This window comes from Rhinatrema bivittatum, chromosome 10, assembly GCF_901001135.1.
Source record: "Rhinatrema bivittatum chromosome 10, aRhiBiv1.1, whole genome shotgun sequence".
Lineage (NCBI taxonomy): Eukaryota > Metazoa > Chordata > Amphibia > Gymnophiona > Rhinatrematidae > Rhinatrema > Rhinatrema bivittatum.
In genome coordinates, this window is record NC_042624.1 from 114,045,019 (window position 1) to 114,068,247 (window position 23,229).

A 23,229-nucleotide genomic window follows, 5' to 3' on the forward strand; every position below is an offset into this window, starting at 1 on the left:
CAGAAAGTCAGTAATATTGCTTTAGATTTTCTTAGGTGTGAGATGCCTAAGAGGGAGCCTTGGTAAAAAGGATAACATCTTTAAAAATCCTAAGGCATCATTTCCACAGACACCTACTGAAGCAAACCATGTCTCATCTTGAAATGATTAGTTTGATGCAGGCCAGGTTATCAATACACAGAAATGGGCTTTTAGAAAATTGCTCGCCCTATGGGCCAGATTTTCAAAAGCATTTACTCGAGCAAAACTGGTTTTTGCTCGAGTAAATACACTTTACTCAAGTAAGTGGGCTTTTCAAAATTGCTACAATATATGCCATTGAATTGTCCATAGGATTTACTCAAGTAAGTGCACTTTACTCGAGTAAATAGCTTTTGAAAATTGCTACGATAGTATGTCACATTTACATGCGTAACTCCTTTGAAAATTACCCCCTATATGAAGGCTGCATGTGCGTAACTTTACCTGCAGTGAGCAAGCTGGAGAGGGGTTTGCACTTACACACATACTTTTACATTTTCAAAAGCATGCATGTATTTTTCTCTCAAAAAAAATAAACTAACTGCACAAATGAGGTCTAAGGGGCGGATTTTCAAAGGGTTAGGCGCGTATATTACACGCGTAACGCCGAAAACCCGCATGTATGTCGCGGGGCTTGAAAAAATGGGTGGGGAGTGGGCAGGACCGAGGCCTCTGGCACAGCGGTCATGCCGGGGGCTCGCGCAACCTACGCCTGCCCGGAGGCAGGCGCAACTTCGTCAACAAAGGTCAGGAGGGGGTTTTAGATATGGCTGGGGGGCGGGTTAGGTAGGGGAAGGTGTGTGTGTGTGTGTGTGTGGTGGGGGGGAGGGGGTACAGAAGGAAAGTTCCATCCGAGGCCGCTCCGATTTTGGAGCGGCCTCGGAGGGAACAGGGAAAGCCATCGGGGCTCCCCTAGGGCTCGGCGCGTGCAAGGTGCACAAGTGTGCATCCCCTTGCACACGTCGACCCCGGATTTTATAACATTGCACGTGACTACGCGTGCATGTTATAAAATCGGGCGTAGATTTAAAAATCTGGCCCTAAGCGTGTGTGGATAGATTTCCTGGGGTCATTTTCAAAGCAAACTCAAAACACACCAATTCACTTTGGAAATGGGAGTAAATTCTGCAGGTAATCTGCAGGGATGCAAGCAGTTACAAATGTGACACCCCCCCCTAAATATACTGTGTGTGACAACAGGCCTGATCTGTTCAGGCTTCCCCCCCAATCTGTCTCTTGAGGCCTAACAGACTTATATCTTGCACTTTGAGTTACTGAATATGGTTAAGCCCTGTCCTTTTACAGCTGGTATCTTAGGGCCACTAACTTGACCTGTCAGAAGTTTACCGGACCACCACCACCAGCAAAACAATTCTCATGATATTGGAAGAAAACTTGCTTCAGTTTGCTAATGGTGTGCTCTAAGCCTCCTAAGGCAGGACTTCCCAAACCTGTCCTGGGGACTCCCCAGCCAGTCGGGTTTTCAGTGAAGATGCATGAGATAAATTTGCATACCCCAGAGATATGCTAACATATCTCATGAATATTCTGAAAATCTGACTGGCTGTAGGGCCCCCAGGACAGGTTTGCTGGTAACATGGCCAGTCGTACCATAGGAAAAAGCCAAGAGAAATAAGGAGGCAGATTCCGGCTGTTTCCTTAGGTGCAGTTTATTTAACGTGAGAAAGTGAAAATCAAACAACTAATGCAGCTCACCATAACTTCAGGAAACACACAGTCCTCCTACATAGCAGATCTTGCATAGCCTCAGTCTCTGCTTGCTCCCCAGAGTCTCCCTGGGCCAGAATCCTGTGCTGGGTTGGGACTTAAGGAGGACCCGACCAGATAGTTTCCCGTAGGGCTATTGACAAGGGGTTTGAGAAAACACATAGGGGCAGACAAGCCAGAAGTACAGGAGCTAGACCATGCTAGAAAGTGTGGAAGCATTTATGTCTCACACAGACACAAACTACTGCAACCCTCAAGACTGATGGTTCACATTTTACTAGCGTGAGAATTGGACCCTTCCCCTCTCCTTCCAGCATATTAGGTTCATTTTTTGCTTCTCGTCCTTCCTTCAGCCCTTCCATGGCCCTCTAGCTGCCCTCTTTCCCCCTTCCAGCAGTGTGGTGTTCTCCTGGCCCAAGCCCCACCGGCAGCCTGGACTACAGAAGCCTAACTCTCCCTCCCATCCCCAGCTTTATTTCAGTCACATTACCCTAAAATGGAGTGAATTTATTATGTTGTGTGGCCCATTACCCTTGGACTTGTGGGAAAATAAAACACCTGACCCCCCCCCCCCCCTGCAGCTGATAAAAATATGTTCATATTTTGAAGCAGTTGCTTCACCACCCCTTGGGATTCAGTGAAATAAACTCATTTTAATACATTTTCCACTACCTGTGACTTTAACTTGCTCTTTAATAAGACGCTTCACCTTAGCCAATATAAAAGTCAAAATGTTCCTTTGAGGTGGTACAACAGTAATGTATAGCAGTATAGGAACATAGATATGACGGCAGAGAAGGACCAAACGGTCCATCCAGTCTGCCCAGCAAGCTTATGGTAGCATCTGCTGTGCCTTACAGGTCTCCCCCATAATGGTAGCATCAGGGGGTGGCATCTGCCGTGCCATGCAAGTTACCCCCCATACTTACTTTCCCAAACCATCAAAGGCAGGGCCCTTGTTGGTTCCTGTCTGAGTCCAATTCCCCGTTATTTTTTGCCGTTGAAGCAGAGAGCTTTGGACTTTCATCAAGAGTATGAAGGCTTTATTGGTTAAGGGTAGTAAAAGCCGCATCAGCAAGTTACCCCCATGCTTATTTGTTTTATATTTCCTTAAAGTCTGTAACTCTCAGATCCCTGATCGTCAAGATCCTCTTTTGTCAATACTATAACCCAAGAACAGGAGCCTTCTTCAGTGCACATTCTTTCCTTGGACACAGACTGGGGGAAAGAAGTCATTTTCGAATGAGATGAATGTTGGGCAGACAGATGGGGCTGGGTGTCCGAGAGAAGCAAACTGGGGAAAGGAAAGGAATCTTTAGTAAAGTTTGTGCTGAAGGAGTTTGTGCTTTTTTAGGACCCCAGACACGGAGAAATCATCCCATTCTGTCAAGCTTAGAAGACCTGCAGGCTTCAGGGGGGAAAAGCTCATTGGTAAATCAACGCAAGCCCCGGCTGTTTGCAGAAGCCTTCTAGCACCAAACCTCCCACAGTGATTGCAAGTCTATTTTGGTGTCTTTGACAAGAGCATTGTGCTGTCAAATAAACTGCTTGGCCTGAAATATGGGCCTTTTCTGCTCAGAAGCTCTTCTATTCCCTGCTTAAAACAAGTTCTGAACATAAAAAGTATTGCAAAGCATCATGTCAGACGGCTTAGTGACAGATGATAGTTACAAACACAGCGACAGTCTTGCTGGTGCAGCGGCGTACTACAGCGTTTGAAGGCACCAAGTGTCACAGTGCCCAAACATTATTCAAATATTTTAGCTATTTTACTTGCAGGTAAAAATATCTTCAATAATTAAGTGCTTAATCTCCCCTGCTGTAATTGCAGATCTAGAACTTGGAAAGACTTTTCCTTTTAAATACATCTTTTGCATCTAGTTTCCTACAGGGAAACTGACCTTATAAGATCATCGCGTCTGTCCCTCCTGTACCTGTGTTCCCCTAAATAACTTTGAAATAATTCTTCCCGTTTCACTCAAATGTCTGCCAGTGTCCAAGCACCAAGACCAAGTAATTTACAACAAAACATCAAGGGAGGCGAGAGGAAGCATAAAGAAAAAAGTATAAAAAGAAAAACAACAGACTAACCAGTAGCCCTTCTATCCCTCTCCCCTGTGCACACTTTTCACGTGCCCTTCATGCCCCAAACAGTTAGAATCCCTGTATTTTTTTCTTCTCCTTAGTGAAACAGGCCACTTTGTTCAATAGTAATCTCAGGAAGCAGAGCGCACAATGTGATGTCACTGAGCATCTTGAGAGCTGCCCAGCTATTAGTTAGTTGTCATGACCATATACAAATTTCTGTACCAAAGAAGGGAAACTAGGCATCATGAAAATTAATGCATCTGCTTGACAAAAGACACTATAAAACCAGACCATTAAATCCTAGGAGTCCCCCCAACGAAAGATTGAATATGTGTAAGGATGAAGGTTGACTTGCACTGTTTCATCTAAGGTGTACCTCACCACTGTCCCCACTCTCCCCATTCCTCCCCTGTTTCCCATTCTACCGCCCCTCTCTCCCCTCCCCTTTTCTCCGCCACCTTCTTTTCTTTCTCTCTGCCCCCCCTCTTTCCTCGCTCTCCTCCCTTCTCTTCCCCATCTTATCTCCTAGCCTGATTAAAATTAACCTCATAGTTTTCTTTCTTTTGTACATATGTATATAATTGCAAACTTTGTTTATAATTTTATTGCAAAACTTCCCATGTTATTGTTCCCCCTCTCGTTAATGCCTTGTTATCATGTTTTTACTGTTCAATGTAAAGCGCCATGCCGTGCGTTTGTTTTTGCGTTACAATGTGAACCGATATGATATCCTGGATGAATGTCGGTATATAAAAATTTTAAATAAATAAATAAAGGTGGGCACATGTGCAACCGCGTAAAGCTCTTCATGCTGTCATGAGTGCCGCACCTCAGCCCCTGCACTACCCGGACGGAACATGCTGAAGTCTGTTGCACTTTGTTTGCTGGCTCTGGGAGCATATTCAGAACTGGCCTGTATGCTGATCTCGCGACACACAAGATCAGCACAGAGGAATAACTGGAGTAAGTTGGGAGGGGGATATAAAGATAGGGAAAATGCCCTGGTTAGTTGTAAATAAAGGCTTGTGGCACCAGATCTCATCCCTGGTTCTGACTGAAGACCAAAGAAACAGGAGGTAAATAACCGTCTGGCCAAAAACCACTTAGTGTAAACTACTTGTATGTGCAATACAATGTAACTGAATTACTTAGCCTGAGTCTGACTATTCTGTCTGAGGATGTATTTAGAAGTTAGGCCTTTAGTGAACTTTAGTGTGCTGTTCAATTTCTCCCCTTCCATCCCAAGTTTATTTTCCTTGTTTTTTGTAACTTTCCCTCTCCCTTTTTCTGATTCACTGTATTTAAAGTTCAAGGTTCTTATTGAAAATATTGTTTTTTACGTTATGTTATGCTTTACACTCCTTGTTATTTGTAAACCGGGTTGATGTGATGCCTATCATGAAACTCGGTATAACAAAAACAATAAATAAAAAAATAAAATAAATAAACTCAGGATTCTCACACAAACACACATCACACGACTGTAACTACTGTGAGAATAAGTGGTAAACACCAGATGCACACAATCCGATGGGAGGGGGTCAATGTTTTAGGAACAGTGCATGCATTTCTTATAACGTATTTTCAGATATAGAGCTAGAAAAGGGTATAACTGGTAGAGGGACAGGCAGTGAGTACTGAACTGAAGAGTGATAATAGCTAGAAGAGAAGAGAGATCGCTTCCAGACATGGAAGAGCAGACTGATCCTTTGGAAATGTAAGCTTTGCTGCATAAAACACTGAAAGAAAGAAAGAAAGAAATATTTATTTATTTATTTATTTATTTAGGTATTCCCTTTAGTATCATCTGATTGTATTTATTCTCTGTTCTATTCTCTTGTTGCTTAAATAAACTTATCAGCAAGACCTGGAAATGTGATGTACCGAGTCAGAGTGTGCACGTGAGTACTAGTGTGGGGAATAAGTTCCTGGGTTCAAGCTCCCAGGTATAATCCCAATAATTGTGTGTGTGTTTACATTGGGTAAGCCCCCCAAATAGTCCTGTGAGCTTGCAGGTAATAAGCCCCTCAGTTAACTCCCCAGTGTAGATCCCAGGTTCAAACCCCCAGGCAGAATGCCAAACTGCACCCGGAACATACGAGCTCCTGATGACTTTGCAAGTACTTGAACTCTTTGGAATCCACCCCTTGGTTTGGAGGCTCAGAAGTCTGGTTTATTTCTCAAAAGGTATAGTGCACAAAAACAAGAGTTAAATCTAACAAGTTAATGGGACCTGCTGGTATCATAAACAGTGTAGGCAGCCTATTCATTTAGGCGTTGACTCCGAGGTTCAATCATATACCAGGCTGTTCCACACTATCAAATGTTCTTTTTTTTTTTTTTATGAGTTTTGTGTTGCATTTATATGAAATCCATTGTTTGAAAGATATATATCACCCCAGCATCTGTTGTCTTAATCTCAAAAGTTTTAGAAAAAAAGCCCTTATGCCCTACCCATGACAACCATGTTGATATATGATTTGAAACTGTGACAGCACCTGATTGGCCCCTGAACAGACAATCGGGGATTGTTGAAACACTGCAGTGTCGGGTTCTTTATCCTCCAGCCTGGATAGTGGTGAGACACATTGAAAGATCCAAGTTTAAAGGTCCATGTTGCTTTGGAATTTTAAGAGCTTTTAAAGCTCAGCCAAACATTTCTTCTGCATACTGTGGTGCTGGTTCAGTTGTGAACATTTGGTTGGTAAGGACGTGATTTGCTAGGCTTCAGCATAGACGTGACAGATAAGATAATCTTGCAGGTCAACTTCTAGCATTTAGCAAAATTGAGAAACATAAACATGGGAAGGCAGAAAAAGACTATATGGCCTATGTATCCTGCCCATCTAAACCAACTGCTCAGTTCACAATCTCTACCACTCCTACAGCGATCCCTTTTGCAGGATTCAGCCAGCCAGTAATGTTAAGTGATTATAATTGGTAATACTTTTTTGGGGGACATAGCTTCATCTTATCAAATTGAAATCTCTGGACAATTTCCAATAACCTCAGTGTGGAGGAGTAGCTGAGCGGGCTGTGAACCAGAGAAGCCAGGGTTCAATTCCTGCTGATGCGCCTTGTGACCTCTGGCAAGCCACTTCACTCTCCATTGCTTCAGTAGAAATTTACTACTTGGTTGGCTAAGGTTTTTCTCCCATTCTGTGTCTATGGGGAAAATACCTTGATGAATCCGGCCCTTAGATTGTAAGCTCTCTGAGACAGGGAAATACATACAGTACCTGAATGTAATCTGCTTTGAAGTGTCACTAAAGGCAGAATATAAATTAAAAAAAATAAATTACATTTGGAAAGGTGAGTAATTCAGTCCAAATCTTTGGTAAGAAGGCCTGGGAGTGGACCGCATGGTGGCTCAGTCCCCCATTTGCACACTTTCACAAGCTGTTGCTGCTGATGCTGTTACTGCTGCCACTGCCACCATGACTGGGCCTAGACAAGTCTCTGCTCGATAAGAAAAATGTCTGCAGAGAAAGGAGGGGATTTTGATGAAGAAAGTCTGCAAGATATTTCAACTTATGGAGGAGAGAAGATATGGTGTGGGGAAACGGCCCATGTGTGGTGGTGGTGGTGGTGGTGATGGAGGAAGGGAGAGAGGGTGTTGGGGTTGAATGTAGGAGAGATGGTATGTGTGGGGTGGGGGGAGTTGTGGAAGAGAGATGGCTCATTGGTGGGAGGATCTGTACAGGAGAGAAAGTCTGTTGGGGAGGGGAGTTTGTAGAGGAGACAATCTCCATTAGGGTGAGGGTTGTTGAGGAGAGAAGCTATGAGGTGGCGGTCCTGCTCTTTCTCTCCTACCCACCCTTCTGGGAAACAGCAGAGAGGGAGAGGTGAAGGAAAAGTACATGGAAATTGTGGGGAAAGATGACGTGCAAAGATAGTGAAAGAAAGAGACAAAGAGAAGGGAGACAGAAACGACATGAAAGCAAGAGATGTCAAATAGAAGGGAAGGAGAGAGAGAAAAGGGAGAACCAAGAAAGCTGAGAGACAGAAAAGATCAGAGAGGAGTCAAAGTAACCGACAAAAAAAAGCTAAAAGATTGTATTTTATTTTCACTGTATAATACTGGATTGTGTGACTTGTAAGTTTTACATGATTAGAATTTGTATTTATACTTTTAATGGGGTTTATTCAGTGCTGAACTGTACAGTTGATTTTAAGCTGCAAAGTGTCATACTTTGCTCTTTCTAGGCCTATGCATGCTCGTGATGCCAAAGGGAGGTGAAGACTTATTTTAGGAATTTTGGACACCGAGGAGACACACTGAGATGGATTTTCAAAGTACTGCTAGGAGTGAGACTTAGTTGGCCAGACCATGGCTGGGCAAATGAAGCTCCTTTTCAGCTGCACCTACCCAGCAAGACTGCAGCTGAAAAGGAGCTGCTCAGCTAGATTTAAGCCTGTAATTGGCAGGCATAGTTTTGACCTGCTAAATTTTACTTCCTGCCTAAATCCCCCCCCTTCTGGAGCTACTTATTTTTTGAACTGCTAAATTTAGGAGCCGAGTGGAAGGAAATGTTTAATATCAGAGATTTAGCTGCTCCCAAAGTTTGAAAATCCACCCTATTCAAATCTGTCGCTAATCTCCTGCTTCCCAGTCTGGCAGCACTGGGTTTCCAGCTCTGTGGTGCAGGTTTCCATTCAAAAGAGGAAACCCAAGGGCTCGTAGTCAGTCCTGGGGACTATAGGCCCATGCTGTCTCAGTCCCTCAAAAGGCGGACTGCAGCTGCTTACTCTGGCCCTTGTGGCCCCAGCTGGCAGAGAAGAGGTAGGTTAAAGTGAATTGAGTCCAGTGATGCAGTGGCCAGTGTGAAAGGCTGGAATGGAGATGGATTGCTGTGTTTTTCTTCTTCTTCTTCTTCAGAGTTGGCAGCCCTAGGTAAGGGAGAGGGTGTAGAGGTTTTGTCAGGGAAGGGAGAAGATGGTGATTTTCTTTTCCTTTTTTTTTTTTGGAGGGGGTGCTGAGTTTCCAACCTTCAGACCAATACAATAACATGTGAATTAAAGCTGAGCGTTGAAATTAAGCGCACAGTTTCTTAATGCCCAGATTCAAAACATTTTTTAACTCCCAATGCAATAAGCTAATGCACTGGGAGTTAAAAAAGTACAGAGGCTGAACACACATTTTAAACCTCCCAGCCTTAAAATATTGGCAGAAATAGGGGCAGCTGGAAAAGCCCACTACTACTATTTAACATTTCTGTAGTGCCACTTGATGTACACAGTGCGGTACAAATATCACCACACAATATCCCTGCTGAATAGAGCTTACAATCTAATCACGACAAACGTACAGGTCAGCAATTGTTAACATTAGTTAATGAGGTTGAAGGTGAACCAATAGGCTTAAGATTTAAAAGCAGCCTCAAAAAGGGGGTTTTTTAGATGGGATTTAAATAAGGTGAGAGAGGGAGCATGATGCACCAGCTCAGTAAGTCTATGCCAAGCACACGGCGCAGCCAGGTGGAAAGCACGGAAACGGGAATTGGTGGTAGAGGAATAGGGCACAGATAGGCGTGAAATTTCTGATGAGTGGAGGGCATGACAAGGGGTAAAGAGAGAGATAAAAGAGGAGAGGTAGGAAGGAGCTGTAGAATGAAAGCTCCTGTAGGTGAGGAAGAAGAGCTTGAACTGTATGCGGGAATGGATAAGCCCAGCCTTAGTTTCCCTCAGCGCCACAAAACAGTTGCTATGGCAAGGACATAAATTCAGAAAATAAATGCTGAGGTGCACAAAACTGTAGCACCAGCCTTAAAGCCAGGAGCTGCTCTATATGCAGGGGCAGAATTAAACAAGCCCATTGTCTAGTAAATGGCTCTCTTAGGGGCCGATGCAATATTATTCGCAGAAAGCGGGCGCTGACTTTTCAGCGCCCGCTTTCTTAACGCACGCATGGCGCCCGCAAGAAGGGGGGTCGCCATGCAATACGCAAATTAGGGGGTCGCGCCTCCTTGCTAATGTGACCCCGCGGTTACCAGCGGTCTGCCGGTTATGAGCAGAGATTTTTTTTCTTTTACTTTCAAAAAAGTACAGAAAAGCAGTTTTTTCTGCTTTTCTGTACTTTTTTTCAGTGTGCTCAGCTATTAACGCCTGCTCTGAGACGCACATTTATTTTTTTGCATTTGGAGTGAGTACCGGTACTCATTCACATGCATTTGCATGTGATGAGCACAACTCATTCACTCCGTGTTGGATGTGCGTTAAATAGGCGCTAATCCCCCTACTGCATTAGGGATTGGATTAGCGCCTATTTAACCCGCGTCCGACAGCGGGTTAAACAGTGCGCTCGGCCCCATAATTTCTTACCAAGCATAGCGTGAGGTATAGAGATTTTTTCCACTGCTTGCTCCTAGGGTGACTTGACACCTATGGATCCCAGCCCCTGCCAGGATGCACAGCACAGGAAGAGCACGCAGCCTGTTCAGTGAGTTGCACCAGGGAGACGTGCAACAAGTCCATACTCTGCAGGCTGATGTCCCAGCACATCTCATCGATCAGGTCTTTCAGGATCTCCAACACCTTCTTCAGGATGGAGCCCTTTACTTCTCTCCCACTCCCTCTCTCGTTGGTGCCCGGAGGCTCATATGCAACCCTCTCGCGCCAAAAGAGTCATATGCAGAGCTCCTCAGCTGTTTCCTCCTGGTACCTGATGCATTCCAGGCATGTCTGACACAAGTGCTGGAAACTTTACTCCTTCTTGACCAGCAGTAAAATTTCCGGCTCTTTGAAATTGTGAGTTAAGCCAGCCCACCTCTCTGCATTAGGAGGCAATAACTAATGCCTTCATTTGCATGGAATTTCCAGGCGAGGGCTCTAATGTAAATGTACAGAGGTCAATATTCAAAGTGTGTTCAGCGCTACTTAGCTGCATAAGTGGGACTTATGCAGCTAAGTAGTGGCCGCTGAATATATGCCTTATACACTTACAATGTATGCTCAAAAAAAGTGAGTGTGGATTGGGCAGATCGGGGGTGGAGCGAGTTAGATGTATAACCTATAACTATCGATGTTTGGGAGTTAGGCATATAAGTGCATGCCTAATTTTAGACACCCCATAGAGCAGGTCTAAGCTTATCCGGTGAAGTGCACGCATATATGCATATATTCAGCAGCATAGTTGTGCTGCTGAATATTCATCATAACTTCACCAGATTAGTCATATCCAGCTAAGTAACTTAAATTTCCAGCTTTGAATATTGGGCGCACAGTGTTGTACACAAATTATTTGAGTGGAAAACTCCTTGCTACACGGGCAGGCAAGTTTGCGATCAAAAAATAGGTTAAACCGTGCATTCTGCCGAGCGCACCTTATTGCATCGGCCCCCTTATCAGCACATGCTGTTGGTCCCCACAGCTGCTCTTCACCTACCTTTCTATACTTCCTGAGTACCCAGTCTGCTGGTACTGGGGGTGGCGGCCACTACTGTTGGTTTTTCCTCTTCTCCTTTGGCTGGTCTGAGATGTAAAACAGAACAGTACAATGCATCAGCCTTTAGGTATACCACCGACATTCATGCTTACAGCTGTATATTAAACATTGCTGGGAAAACATAAGCTTTGTTTACCTTTCACTAAAAAGAGAGACTACTAGATTTTAGATAATGATATATCAGTTACATTTGATAATTGCCAACTGTAATTCATTTTATATGTAAAAATGTCAATTTCTCATCTTGTTCTGTTCAAAAACACCTTTGAAACAACCAGTTCATTTCAGTGTGCTGTCATATCTCTTTAAAATTGCTCTCATCAGACCATTCTGTGAGTGTATTAATTCTAATCTTAATGAGCCAAAGGGAGCAGGAGAAAATAAGGGTTTTGCTGATAAAGATGGTTCAATTTCAAACCACTTGGGATAATAAGCACTGAAAAGACTGGTCTGCAAAGGGTTAATATGTACCTTCTGGTGGCTTCCTAATACAATTCATTAATTGCAGCTTTTTAGTTTTCTATTAGTTTAAATGGCTTGGTTATCTGACCAGTCACCTAAACTGGTTTGCAATGTTGCAAGGAGTCTGCGTTTACAGTGGCTGAGGTACTTTAAAAGCCTTTACTGGTGTTGCTGGGGAATTCTGGTTGAAACTGGTTTCAACTGGTTGTGCTGCGAGTGCAGTCGTCTCTTCTGCACACTGGCATGGCAGAGCCGCCTGCCAAGCCCCGGGTTGTACAGAAAATGACATGCCTGCCGCGCGGCTGCTCTGGCTTCGCTCCTCCGGGTAAGGCGCTCTGCCCTTGATTAGTTCTGCCTGGCCGCAGCCTGGGAAGCCGGAGGTTGCCAAGTGCCATTCCAGGCTCGACGAAGCGATCGCAGAGCCCGTTGGTAAGGAACAATAACAGGGTGATAAGGGACATTTAAAAAAAAAAAAAAAAGAGAGAGAGAGAGAAAAGCAATGTACGCTTTCGTGAGGTTCCTGGAGGACAACGTCTGTTACGCTCTGCCCGTCTCCTGCGTGAAAGACTTCAGCCCTCGGTCCCAGGCGGATTTCGACAACCAGAAAGTCTACACAGTCTACCGTAACCTGGAGCCGGATGAGGAGCCGAGCGACTGGGGCTCCCTGCACAAGGCCCAGATCCTGGCTCTGGCAGGTAAATTTCCACCTTCAGCTCTTCTTCTTATTATTATTATGTGAATGTTTTCTCTATGTTAAAAGACTTTTTTTCTCGCTCTCTTTCCTCTGGCAGTTTTAAAGGCAGACCAGTTTTTTTGTTGGTGTTTATTTTTAAATTAAAAACCAAAACTAGCGTTTCCATTTGAAGGAGGCGTGTGTAATCCCAAAGACCGGCTGCTGGGGGGGGGGGGAGGGGGGTTAATAGTTGTAACTGCCTGAGTGGGGTTGCCCTGGCAGCCGCCTGCATTTAACCCCTGATCTGAAGCACAGCAGCAGCAGCAGCTGCACGTGTGAAACCTCCTACCTGCTGATTGCTGATCACTGTCTGGTATTACTGGGGAGAGGAGTAAATAGGGAGATCTGTGCTGCATTGGCTGTGACTGAGTGATACTAGTGGGGCATTTTTTTCACAAAGGGGCACAGACTTGCATAGATTAAATAACAATCATGCCGCGTCAATGAATGAAAACGGAAACAGGAATACAAAATAAATAAAGACTGAGGAGTGGTACTAGTGTTTCTTTATTGTAAACTGGACATGATCATGCCTTTTATGCTGCCTTTTTATCCCACATGACTGACTATAGAAGGAATTATTTGGTTCTGTTAGAACAGTTCCTGATTGTCCAAGTTATAGTTTTCATTAAACTAATTATGGCAATTGAATGGCCATTTGCTCACTAAGGACACTATTAAGAATTATTTTCTATAGACAAAAAAGGGAGGTTGTAGGTGAGGAGAATGGGCATGACCTGGGCAGGGAGCTAGACCTGACCCTGGAAATTAGACCAAAGGGCCTCTGTGGGCACTCCTCAGAGGATGGGGACGTTCCTAGTCCATTGGGTGGGACCCAAGTGGGAACCGAGGGAGAGGGACCGCAGGGATCTTCCCCCACCCTCTCCGTACCAGTTGATAGAGGGACCCTTGGATGCCACCTCCGCTTCTCCCCCTGAAAAAGGGGGGGACAACTCAGTGGGGCAGGTGGCCACGGGGGACCTCTTCTTGCTGAGGGGCCTCCTCCGTCCTGCCCACCTCCTGATTTTGTCTCGCCTTGGCAGGAACTCTGTCTCATTGAGCTTCCTCCCCCAGAAGGGTCCCATCTTCGCGGGGCACCAATTGGAGGGAGGAGCTCATAGACTTGCTCCTGTCGGGTCCCCCTCTTCCCTTCCTTTCTTCTCTCCACCTCTCTGATCTGGAAGAGGGAGAATTTTCCTGACATCCCGCCTCCGCCCTCTGACATGGCGACGTTCTGCCCTTCACCCCTTCCCCCTGCTTCTCTTCCTCCTTTCATTGGTTGTCCCTTCTCCACCCTTTGCCCCAACCCAGGTGGCCCAGCACCCTGAAGAGCGGACCAGACCCAGGTGGGGGGTAGGAAGGGAGGGAGGACGCTTCCAGAAAGGGGCGCTGGAGAGACTCTCACCAATGGAGAGCCTTTAGTCACAACTTGGGAGTGGCTGGCAGGGTGGCATTCTTAATTTCGAAGGTCCCGCAGGCAGAAATGCTGGCGACCATGCCATGCCATGTGTGACTGCAGCTTGAGAGCTGCACCATGAACTGTGTCAATGTGCATGCTCCCAATGCCGTGTCCGAACAGATAGCGTTCTATCATCAGTTGTCCGACCATCTCCACGACCTGGACCCTGACAAGGAAGTGGTGCTCGGGGGGGACTTCAACATCACCCTCGACCTACTAGACCACAGCAGCCAGGAGTGGAAGATGAAGCAGGCCAAGCTCCTGAAGGAGATTGTCCTGCGGCTCGCTTTGGTGGACGTCTGGCATGAGCAGCATCTGGGAGCCCGTTCCAGCTTCACCTGTATAAAGGTGGCAGAGGAGCAGGTGTCCCACTCTCAGATCAACCGGTGGTTCTTTCCCGCTGGTTGATGCACCGGGCCACGGAATGCACGGTGGAACCAGTCCCTCTCTCTGACCACAATCTAGTGGCCCTGTGGGTGGTGCTCAGCCCCGTGCAGCCCAGGTTCACCTACTGGCACTTCAACAACTCCCTCCTCGTGGACAAGGCATTGGTGGCAGCAGTCCGGGAGTTACGGGTGGACTAGCGCCACCTGGATACAGACTTCCCCTCTCTCGCTCAGTGATGGGATGTGGGAAAAGTCCACTTCCAGGTTCTCTGTCAAGAGCATGCCAAGCAGTGCTTAATACTCCAGTGCCTCTCGGGGGAGGTGCGGGAGTTGGAGGAGCACCTCGGCAATGCGCAGGATCACTGTGCTCCCCGAGTATGAAGAGAAGAGGCAGGCCCTGCGCCTCCTCGAAGAGTAGCGAGGGTGCGGGGCCTTCGTGAGATTGCGGATCCAGTCCTGGAGGAGATGGCCTGCAGCTCATCCATCTTCTATGGGCTGGAGAGGCGGAGGGGGAACAAGAAGCAGATAACATGCCTGATATCTGCGGACGGTACCCCCTTCACTGAGCCGGGGAGTGTCTGGACGGAGGTTCGGGACTTCTACGCGCATCTGTTCTCCCCGGACATGGTGGACCCGAACACCTGCATGGCCCTGTGGGAGGGGCTTCCAGTAGTGAGCAAGCTCAGCCGGGCTTGGCTGGACCTAGCACTAGGCCTGGGAAAGGCACTGAGGCTCTCAGGTGGATGCCAAGAGGGACACCCCCGGGCATCGAAGGGCTCACCACTGAGTTTGTCGCTTTCTTTTTTGACACACTAGGACCTGACCTCCTGTGGGACCTACATGACGCACTCGAGCCAGGTGCCTCTCCTTGTCCTGCAGGTGCACGGTGCTTGCCCTCCTACCCAAGGGGGGGGGGTGACCCATGTGACCTAAAGAACTGGCACCTGGTCTCTCTCTGCTATGCAAGGACTTATAAGATCCTGGCCAAGGTGCTTTTCCTGCGGCTGGCATCCATACTGGCAGAGGTGATCCACCCGGACCAGACCTACAAGATCCCTGGACACACCATTTTCGATAATATCTTTTTGGTCCAGAATCTGATACATCTGGCAAGTAAGTCTGGTCTATCAGCGGCCTTTTTGTTCCTCGATCAGGAGAAGTCCTTTGACAGGGTGGATCACTATTATGTCATGGGCACCTTGCTGGCATTCGGATTCGGACCCGCGTTTGTGAGGCACCTCCGCCTTTTATTCTTGGGGCTGAGTGCCTTGTCAAGATCAACTGGTCTCTATTGGTGCCCCTGACATTCGGGTGTAGGATGCGTTAGTGTCCCCTGTTGGGCCAGCTGTATGCGCTAGCCAACAAGCCGTTCCTGTGTCTGCTGCTCAGGTGGCTCACCAGGCTGGTGCTGCAAGAGCCCAACATGCAGTTCAGTCTCTCAGCCTATTCCGACAATGTGCACCTTTTAGTTCAGGACCCAGTTGACTTAGAGAGGGTGCAGTATTGCCAGCAGGTCTATTCAGCGGCATCCTCAGCTAAGATCAACTGGGCCAAGAGTTCCGACCTCCTGGTAGGACCGTAGAGGGTGGATGCTCTCCCTGATCTGTCATGGGCCAGGGAGACCCTTAGGTACCTGGGAGTCCACCTCCCTGCTGCGGAAACCACGGCCCCAGTCAACTGGAGGGAACTTGGAGAGAAGGTTGAGGTTCGTCTTGGGGCATGGAGGGGTCTGTTGCAACTGGTGTCTTGTTGGACCTTGGTGGTGAACCAGCTGGTGAGCAGCATGCTGTGGCATCGCCTCTCCGCCCTGAACCTGACCCAGGAATTCCTCGCCCATATCCAGAGGAAGCTGCTGAACTTCTTCTGGGTGAGTGGGAAGCACTAGGTTTCTGTGGGAGTCCTGTCTCTTCCCCTTGGGGAGGGCAGACAGGGGCTTGTGTGTCTGAGAAGTCAGGTGCACATCTTTCACCTTCAGGCCCTGCAGAAATATCTGTACGCAGACCCCGCTCCGCGATGGCGCCCTTTGATGACGCCCTTTTTCTGCCAAATGCGCAACCTGCAGTACAACTGGCAGCTGTTTGTCTTAGACATGAGAGCACTTGCCCCTTGCCTCCTCTCTTGGCTGCCAGAATTCTACAAGGAAGTGGTGAAAGCCTGGAAACTGCTGGGCATGGCCAGGGGTATGCCTAACATGAACTAGGACTTCCTGGGAAGCCCCTCCTGCATAACCCTGCTCTGGGTTTGGAGGGGTTGGAAAACTGGGGCATGAGACACCACCTGGTCAAGGCCCAGGTGATCAAGGGTGGAGACCTGCTAGAGGTCCCAATCGCCACCACCGTGGAGCACCTCTATGACAAGGCCCTCAGGGCTCTCTGAAAAGTGACAGCTGCTCTGCTGAAGAGGACCCTGCAGGCCGGGAATCCCTGTCCAGCTGCACTCCCTGTCCCCCCAGCCATGCTGGTATGGCCTAGGATGCCAGTAATTGCTCAATATATGTTAATGTGAGTATTGCTTTAAAATTGGAGGTGTGTGATGGTCAAGGATAAATAAAAGAAGGATGCACGTGTCAAAGTAAATTAGTACAAAATTGATTTTTACCTATATCAGAGTAAAAGAAAATATTTTTACAAAAAAAAGTATTTTAAATTCAGTTCATAGATCAGTTTCTATAGGTGATCATACAACTTGTTTTCAGTTTTAATTTCTTGATTTATTTTTTTTTGCCCAATAGTCCACTGGAAATCATATCTGAATTGCTTTATTTTTGTGAATGATAGGTCTATGTAGAATAAGGCATCAAATATGTATACATCTTAAACAGCTTTATAACAGTATTTTTAGGTAATTCAGTTGGTAGTTAAATTTTTTTTTTTTTTTAAGATCCCTTTTTTTCCTTCCTTCCTTCCTTCCTATCTTTCTTTTGCCCAGTCTGGCATCTTTGCATGAAGATGAAGATTAACAAGTAAAACAAAAATATACCTTTTAGCGGACTAACTTAATACATTTGAAGACCAGCTTTCAGTAACTAGCATTCCCTTCCCAGGCCAAAATAGAAGAAGCAAAAGATGACATTACCAGAAAATATAAACAAATTATAAAATGCATCCCAATGAATGGGTGAAGGGGAGGGAAGGTTGATGGGTAGTAGAAGTTTATGGCTCATAATGAGTGAAGGAACTTAGCTATTTGAGTCCTTTCTTGTTACTTGCAAAATGTCTGATCATTTTTCACTTTAGATGCTTCATTTTCCTGGATTTTCTTTGTGTCCTGATCATAAGGTCATTGATGTAGTAGTTTGGTCTTGAAAAGTATTTCCCTGTGGAGGTGTCACCTTGATCTTCTCTGTGATGATTTGATCTTATCTTTCTTATGACAAAGAATGGTCAGAACAGAAGGTGGATCCATATTCCAACTTTGGTGGGTTATGTAGTTGATTAGGTTGAAAGAAGACCAGAAGGGGCCAGTGCAAGGGTAGTAGATGCCTTAGGCAGACCTTAGATTTTGTGCCCCCTCACCCCCAACTTATCTACTGGTGGTAGCTCCAGCATAGCACTCCCTAATGCTGGCACAACTCCAGCTCAGGGTTCCCTTTTTTGGCAGCTCTGGCACAGTGCAACTTTGATCTCTTACCCTCTGTTCCAACACGCGATATCTTTCCCTCTTTGCACCCTGCCCATAGTGTCAAGCATCACCTTTCTCTCCCTCTCCCTCCCCATCTCCTCTTCTCCACTCCATGCCCAACATACCAGCATCCTCCCAATCTCTTTGCCCTCTTTCTGCAGTGCCACCCTCATCCGCCTGGCTCCTTCACTCTCTCATCCCTGCCAACTGCTCAGCATGTCTCTCTCTGCATCCCTCACCTGCTCAGCACCTTGTCATTTTCTTTATCCTGCCACCAGCCCAGAATATACATTCTCTTGCAATCCCCGCACACTCTTTCGTCAGTTTCTACCTAGCCAACACCTTCTCATGTTCTCTAACTCCCACCCACCCAGTACACTTTCTATCCTTCCACATTTAGCCAGCAATCATTTCCCTCTCTGACTCCCTTCCTAATGTGGAAGCTCTAGGCTAGTTACTATGTTCTCCAGTTGCTGGCAGGAGGTTCCACTAGAGGCCCCACCCCCAGACCTTATCCTGTTCTTCAGCGGCTGGGAAGATGGCCTCCACAAGCAGCTCCAGGCTTTGCACTGGTGGGATTTTGCTGTCCCAAAACTTTTGTAGCTCTAGATTACCGTCTAATGAAAACACCGGCCTTGAGATCAGCGGTCAATTTAATATAACCTTCTTCTGATCATCTACCAGTGGAAGGCAGCAAAATACTGGGCAACTAAGAACAATAGAAATATTATATTGGGTCAGACCGAAGGTTTCCAACAGTGGCCAATTTTGGTCACAGGTACCTGGCATGATCTCAGAAATTAGATCCAGTTGTTCTTGCTCATAACCAGGGATAAGCAGTGGCTTTCCCAAATGATTAATAATGATTTTATGGACTTTTCCCTCAAAAACTTGTCCAAACCCTTTTTGCTTTCATCACATCCTCTGGCAACAAGTTCCATAGATTAATTGTGCACCAAGTGGAAAAATATTTTTCTGACTTGTTTTAAATGTGTTTAGCTTCATGAAGAATCCCTTAGTCCTAATAACCATTCTTTATCTGTTTCACCCCACTTCGAGGCAGTGATCAAAAAAGGAAGCGACATGGTCATAAACAGGTTAGCAATGAGAGCCTTCAGGCGAGTGCTCCTCTTCTTCCAGCCATTGATAAAAGGGAGGCCGGTCAGAATCCTTTCAGACTGTGCCACAGCTGTAGCATGTGTGAACAAGCATGGAGACACCCACTGCCAAACTGAAGCAGCTATGTTATGCAGGTGGGCAGAATTAGATCTGCATCTCCTATCCGCATCCCACACAGCTTGAAAATTCAACGCCTACAAACTTCCTCAGCAGAAATCAGCTAGACCCAGGTGAATGGAGTTCAGCCAAGAGGCATTTCAGATGGTAATAAGCCAATGGAGTCAGCCAGTGCTGGGCCTAATGGCAACTCGAGGAAATGCCAAGACAGATTTTTCAGCCAGTGGAAGGAGCCAGACTCCAGTGAAATAGGTACCCTGATAAGACCCTGGCCAAAGGACATCCTCCTGTATGTGTTTTCATCCTGGCCCCTGGTAGGAAGGACTCTGAAGAGGATTATCTATTCATGATAATCAGGATAGCTCTGCATTAGCCAAGGAAATGATGGCATGCAGACTTGATAAGATTACTGGTGGGAAATCTGGTATGTCTTCCCAGGTGATGCAGACTTCTATGGCAGGATCCAATCCCAATGGTGGACCTATCTCCATGCAGGGTCATTGAAAGTGCAGGCCTGTGTAAGAAGAGATATGCCCCCCATAGTCATTTCAACCATACTGAAAACACGAAAAAACATCTACTTCTCTAGCTTATATATGCATCTGGTTCCTATTTGAGAACTTCTATGAATTTGTATGATCTCCCCCCTAGAAAGCAGACATTGAGTGCATTCTAGATTTTATTCAAGAAGGGCTCTGTAAAAGGTGGTCCCTTAGTTCACTGAGAGTACAGGTAGCAGCCATTTCCTGCTACAAACAGCAGATCCAGGGCTCAGTAGCTACACATCTGGATATAGTCTGCTTTCTTAAAGGAGCTAAACATATTAAACCCCCTTATTGGCAAGTGATCATGCAATGGGACCTCCTCATGGTTCTCAGGGCCCCCTTCAAGCCATTAAGACAATCGTCAATAAAAGATCTCTTCTTGAAAACGGCCTTCCTGGTGGCAAGACATATCTCAGAGATACAAGCCCTATCCTGCAGGGACCCATACCTGACTCTTTCTGCGGACTTTGTCATCTTCCGACTGGTCCATTCTTTTTTGCCCAAAGTGGTGTCCCTGTATCAGGCAGTGACAAGTTACAAAATAAAAACTCTGACCTTCACCTCTTGGCTGTCTGAAGTATACTATTAAGATATCTAAAAGTTACTAATCCCTTCCAGGGGATGGATAAGGCTGTATGTACTCCACTGAGGTCCGCAGAAGAGAGAAGCAGCTTCCAAGCCTACAATAACCAGATGGATTAAAGAAATAATCACTTCAGCTTACCTTCTCAGGGGTAAACAGACACCCACTGGTACACAGCACAGGTGACATCATGGACAGAAGTATCATTGTTGGCCTAAGAGAACAATTTAGGATAACCACCTAATGCTCCCTGCATTCCTTTACTAAACATTATAAATTGGACGTGCTGGTGAATGCAGATACAGCCTTTGGAGCAAGTGTCCTTACAGCAGCACTCTCCTCTTCCTGCCCAGCTTAAGTACCGGTAATTCCCATGAGTAAAGACTGGTTTAGCAGGAGGATAGGGAAGGTGACATTTAATCTTACCTGATAATTTCCTTTCCTTGAGTCCTGCTAAAACGTCCAAGGCCCACCTGGGAATACTATACTGCCAGATTCTAGGTCATTGCAGAAACTAAGTGCCGACTCCTCTACTTTTCCATTCAATGCCTATCCCCTTGAGGGGGTTAGAAGTTGCGGACTCCATCCCTTTGTTTCATAAAAAAAAAGAAAGGGGGAGATAGGAAAGAAAAATTTTGTGTTATATTTATTTCAGTTGAGCTTAAAAATGAGAAAGTGAATCAGGGGATCCCATCTATAGTGGATCTTTGGTTTTTGTTTGCTTTTACCTCAAATTTGTGTATGATAGTTGTCCCTTTTTGCTCTGATAGGTTACTGGCAACTATCTAAGGCCACATACCCTTAGAGCTGGACGTAGTGTCATGGGGGTGAAAGAAAGTATGTCCTTTTATCTCTGTTAGCTGTGGAGAGGGAAATTCCTATGAGTATGGACAGGTCTAGAAGGACTCAAAGAAGGGAAACTATCAGGTAAGTTTAAATTTTAGCTTCTATTTCCTTTTTTGACCACTGCTGCTCACTGGGCCAAAGATGTCAAAATATTGTACACAATGGGGTAGATTTTAAAAGAAGCGCGATCAGCCTACTTTTGCTTGCGCATCAGACTCAAGCAAAAGTACGCTGGATTTTAGTAGATACGCGCGGAGCCGCGCGTATCCACTAAAATCCTGGATCGGCGCGCGCAAGGCTATCGATTTTGTATAGCCTGCGCGCGCCGAGCCGCACTGCCTCCCCCCGTTCCCTCCAAGGCCGCTCCGAAATCGGAGCGGCCTCGGAGGGAACTTTCCTTTGCCCTCCCCTCACCTTACCCTCCCTTCCCCTACCTAACCCACCCACCCGGCCCTGTCTACACCCCCCCCTTACCTTTGTCGGGGGATTTACGCCTCCCGGAGGGAGACGTAAATCCCCGCGCGCCAGCGGGCCTGCTGCGCGCCGGGCCGCGACCTGGGGGCGGGTACGGAGGGCGCGGCCACGCCCCCCGGGCCGTAGCCACGCCCCGTACCCGCCCCCAAAACGCTGCCGACACGCCCCCGCAACGCCGCGCGCTCCGGCCCCGCCCCCCGACACGCCCCCCACCGAGAACCCCGGGACGTACGCGAGTCCCGGGGCTCTGCGCGCGCCGGGAGGCCTATGTAAAATAGGCTTCCCGGCGCGCAGGGCCCTGCTCGCGTAAATCCGCCCGGTTTTGGGCGGATTTACGCGAGCAGGGCTCTGAAAATCCGCCCCAATGATTCCAAGATCTTTTTCCTGGGTAGCGATGCCTAATATGAATCCCAATATTGTGTACCTATAATTTGGATTATTCTTCCTTATATGGATCACTTTGCACTTGTCCACATTAAATTTAATCTGCCATTTAGACACCCAATCCTCCAGTCTTGCAAGATCCTCTTGCAGTTCCTCATAATCGGCTAGTGATCTGATACTAGGCAATTCTGCAATAGTGAAAAAATTCCTTTCTAACGCCAAATATAGAGTTTTGCTATAGGTAGTGCGAATCTGCTGTTCAGTTTGCCAAATGATTTCACAAGATGTAGTATGAGTGTAAGAGTACATTTCTTACCTTTCTAGTTTCTTCTAGTTTTCTGTGTTTTTGACAGCATGTTTGAATAATATTCAGAATGATATTTTATTCTGCTGTTGGTGTTGTCTAAGAATTAAGTAGGGGTATGTTTCATCATTTTGGGTTGGCTGATCTCTTTCCTTCTCCATCACTGGTGCCCTTCCATCTCTACTCATATCTCGGTCTTTTTTCTCTTCTTCTGCTCCATTCTAGGTTCATCCCCAGTCCATACCAGATCTGGCTCTTAGATTTTGTATTTAATTATCTAGTATTATAGAAAAATCTAGTGGTTTGGGCAAATGTATGATGCACAAGGAAGGTTTACTATCACCATATTAGTAAAACTGTTGAAAATGCTGTCTAGTAAATAAAACAGACTGAATGGGCCTTTGGATCTTTATCTGCCATCATATACTATGTTGCTATGTTTTATGCAGTATCTCTTCAACTTGCCTTGCCTCCATTTTTTCTGTAACTTAGAGCCTGCCTTTCTCTCCCACTGCCTTGGCTAATACTCCTTTTTTCAGCCTGTATCTATGTCTCTTCCCAGTCTGTGTTTCTTTCTGTCCTGCACTCTCTCACCCAATCTTTTTCTGTTCCCTTCTCCCCTGTGGTCCTAACATATTCCAGTCTCTACCTAAGCACCTTTTCATTGCCTCCCCCAATATCCTTATCTCATCACTTGTTTCCTTGCCTCTATCTGAGTTTGTCTCATTCTCCAAGAACAAGCAGGATGGCAGTCCTCACACTTGGATGACATTATCTGATGGAGCCCAGCAGGAAATCTTAAATGTCAAAGTTTCTAGAACTTTGACTGAGTCTCTCTGAGCATGCCCAAGCATGCATTATACCATGTGTCCACTCGAGGTCCATTTAGTTTTACTTTTTTCACGGAGCCCAGTG

General features: G+C 46.3%; 2 protein-coding genes across 4 annotated transcripts in view; both read left to right on the forward strand.

Moving 5' to 3' along the window:
- The window catches only part of LOC115099811 (cytosolic carboxypeptidase 6-like), a 1,627,912-nt gene that overhangs the window by 1,004,611 nt on the left and 600,072 nt on the right, over positions 1-23,229 (forward strand). The gene's annotated exons all lie outside the window — the stretch shown is intronic.
- BEND5 (BEN domain containing 5) overlaps positions 11,898-23,229 on the forward strand; it is an 88,803-nt gene continuing 77,471 nt past the window's right edge. The window contains exons 1-2 of one of the 3 annotated variants that reach the window (XM_029618506.1): positions 12,309-12,438; positions 21,077-21,233. Coding sequence is in view for 2 of the 3 variants with exons in the window: in XM_029618504.1 (XP_029474364.1) it covers positions 12,243-12,438 (196 nt within the window). In the remaining variant the exon portion in view is untranslated. Of the gene's footprint in view, positions 12,439-21,076; positions 21,234-23,229 lie in introns of all 3 variants that reach the window. The other 2 variants (XM_029618504.1, XM_029618505.1) reach the window with 2 other exon arrangements.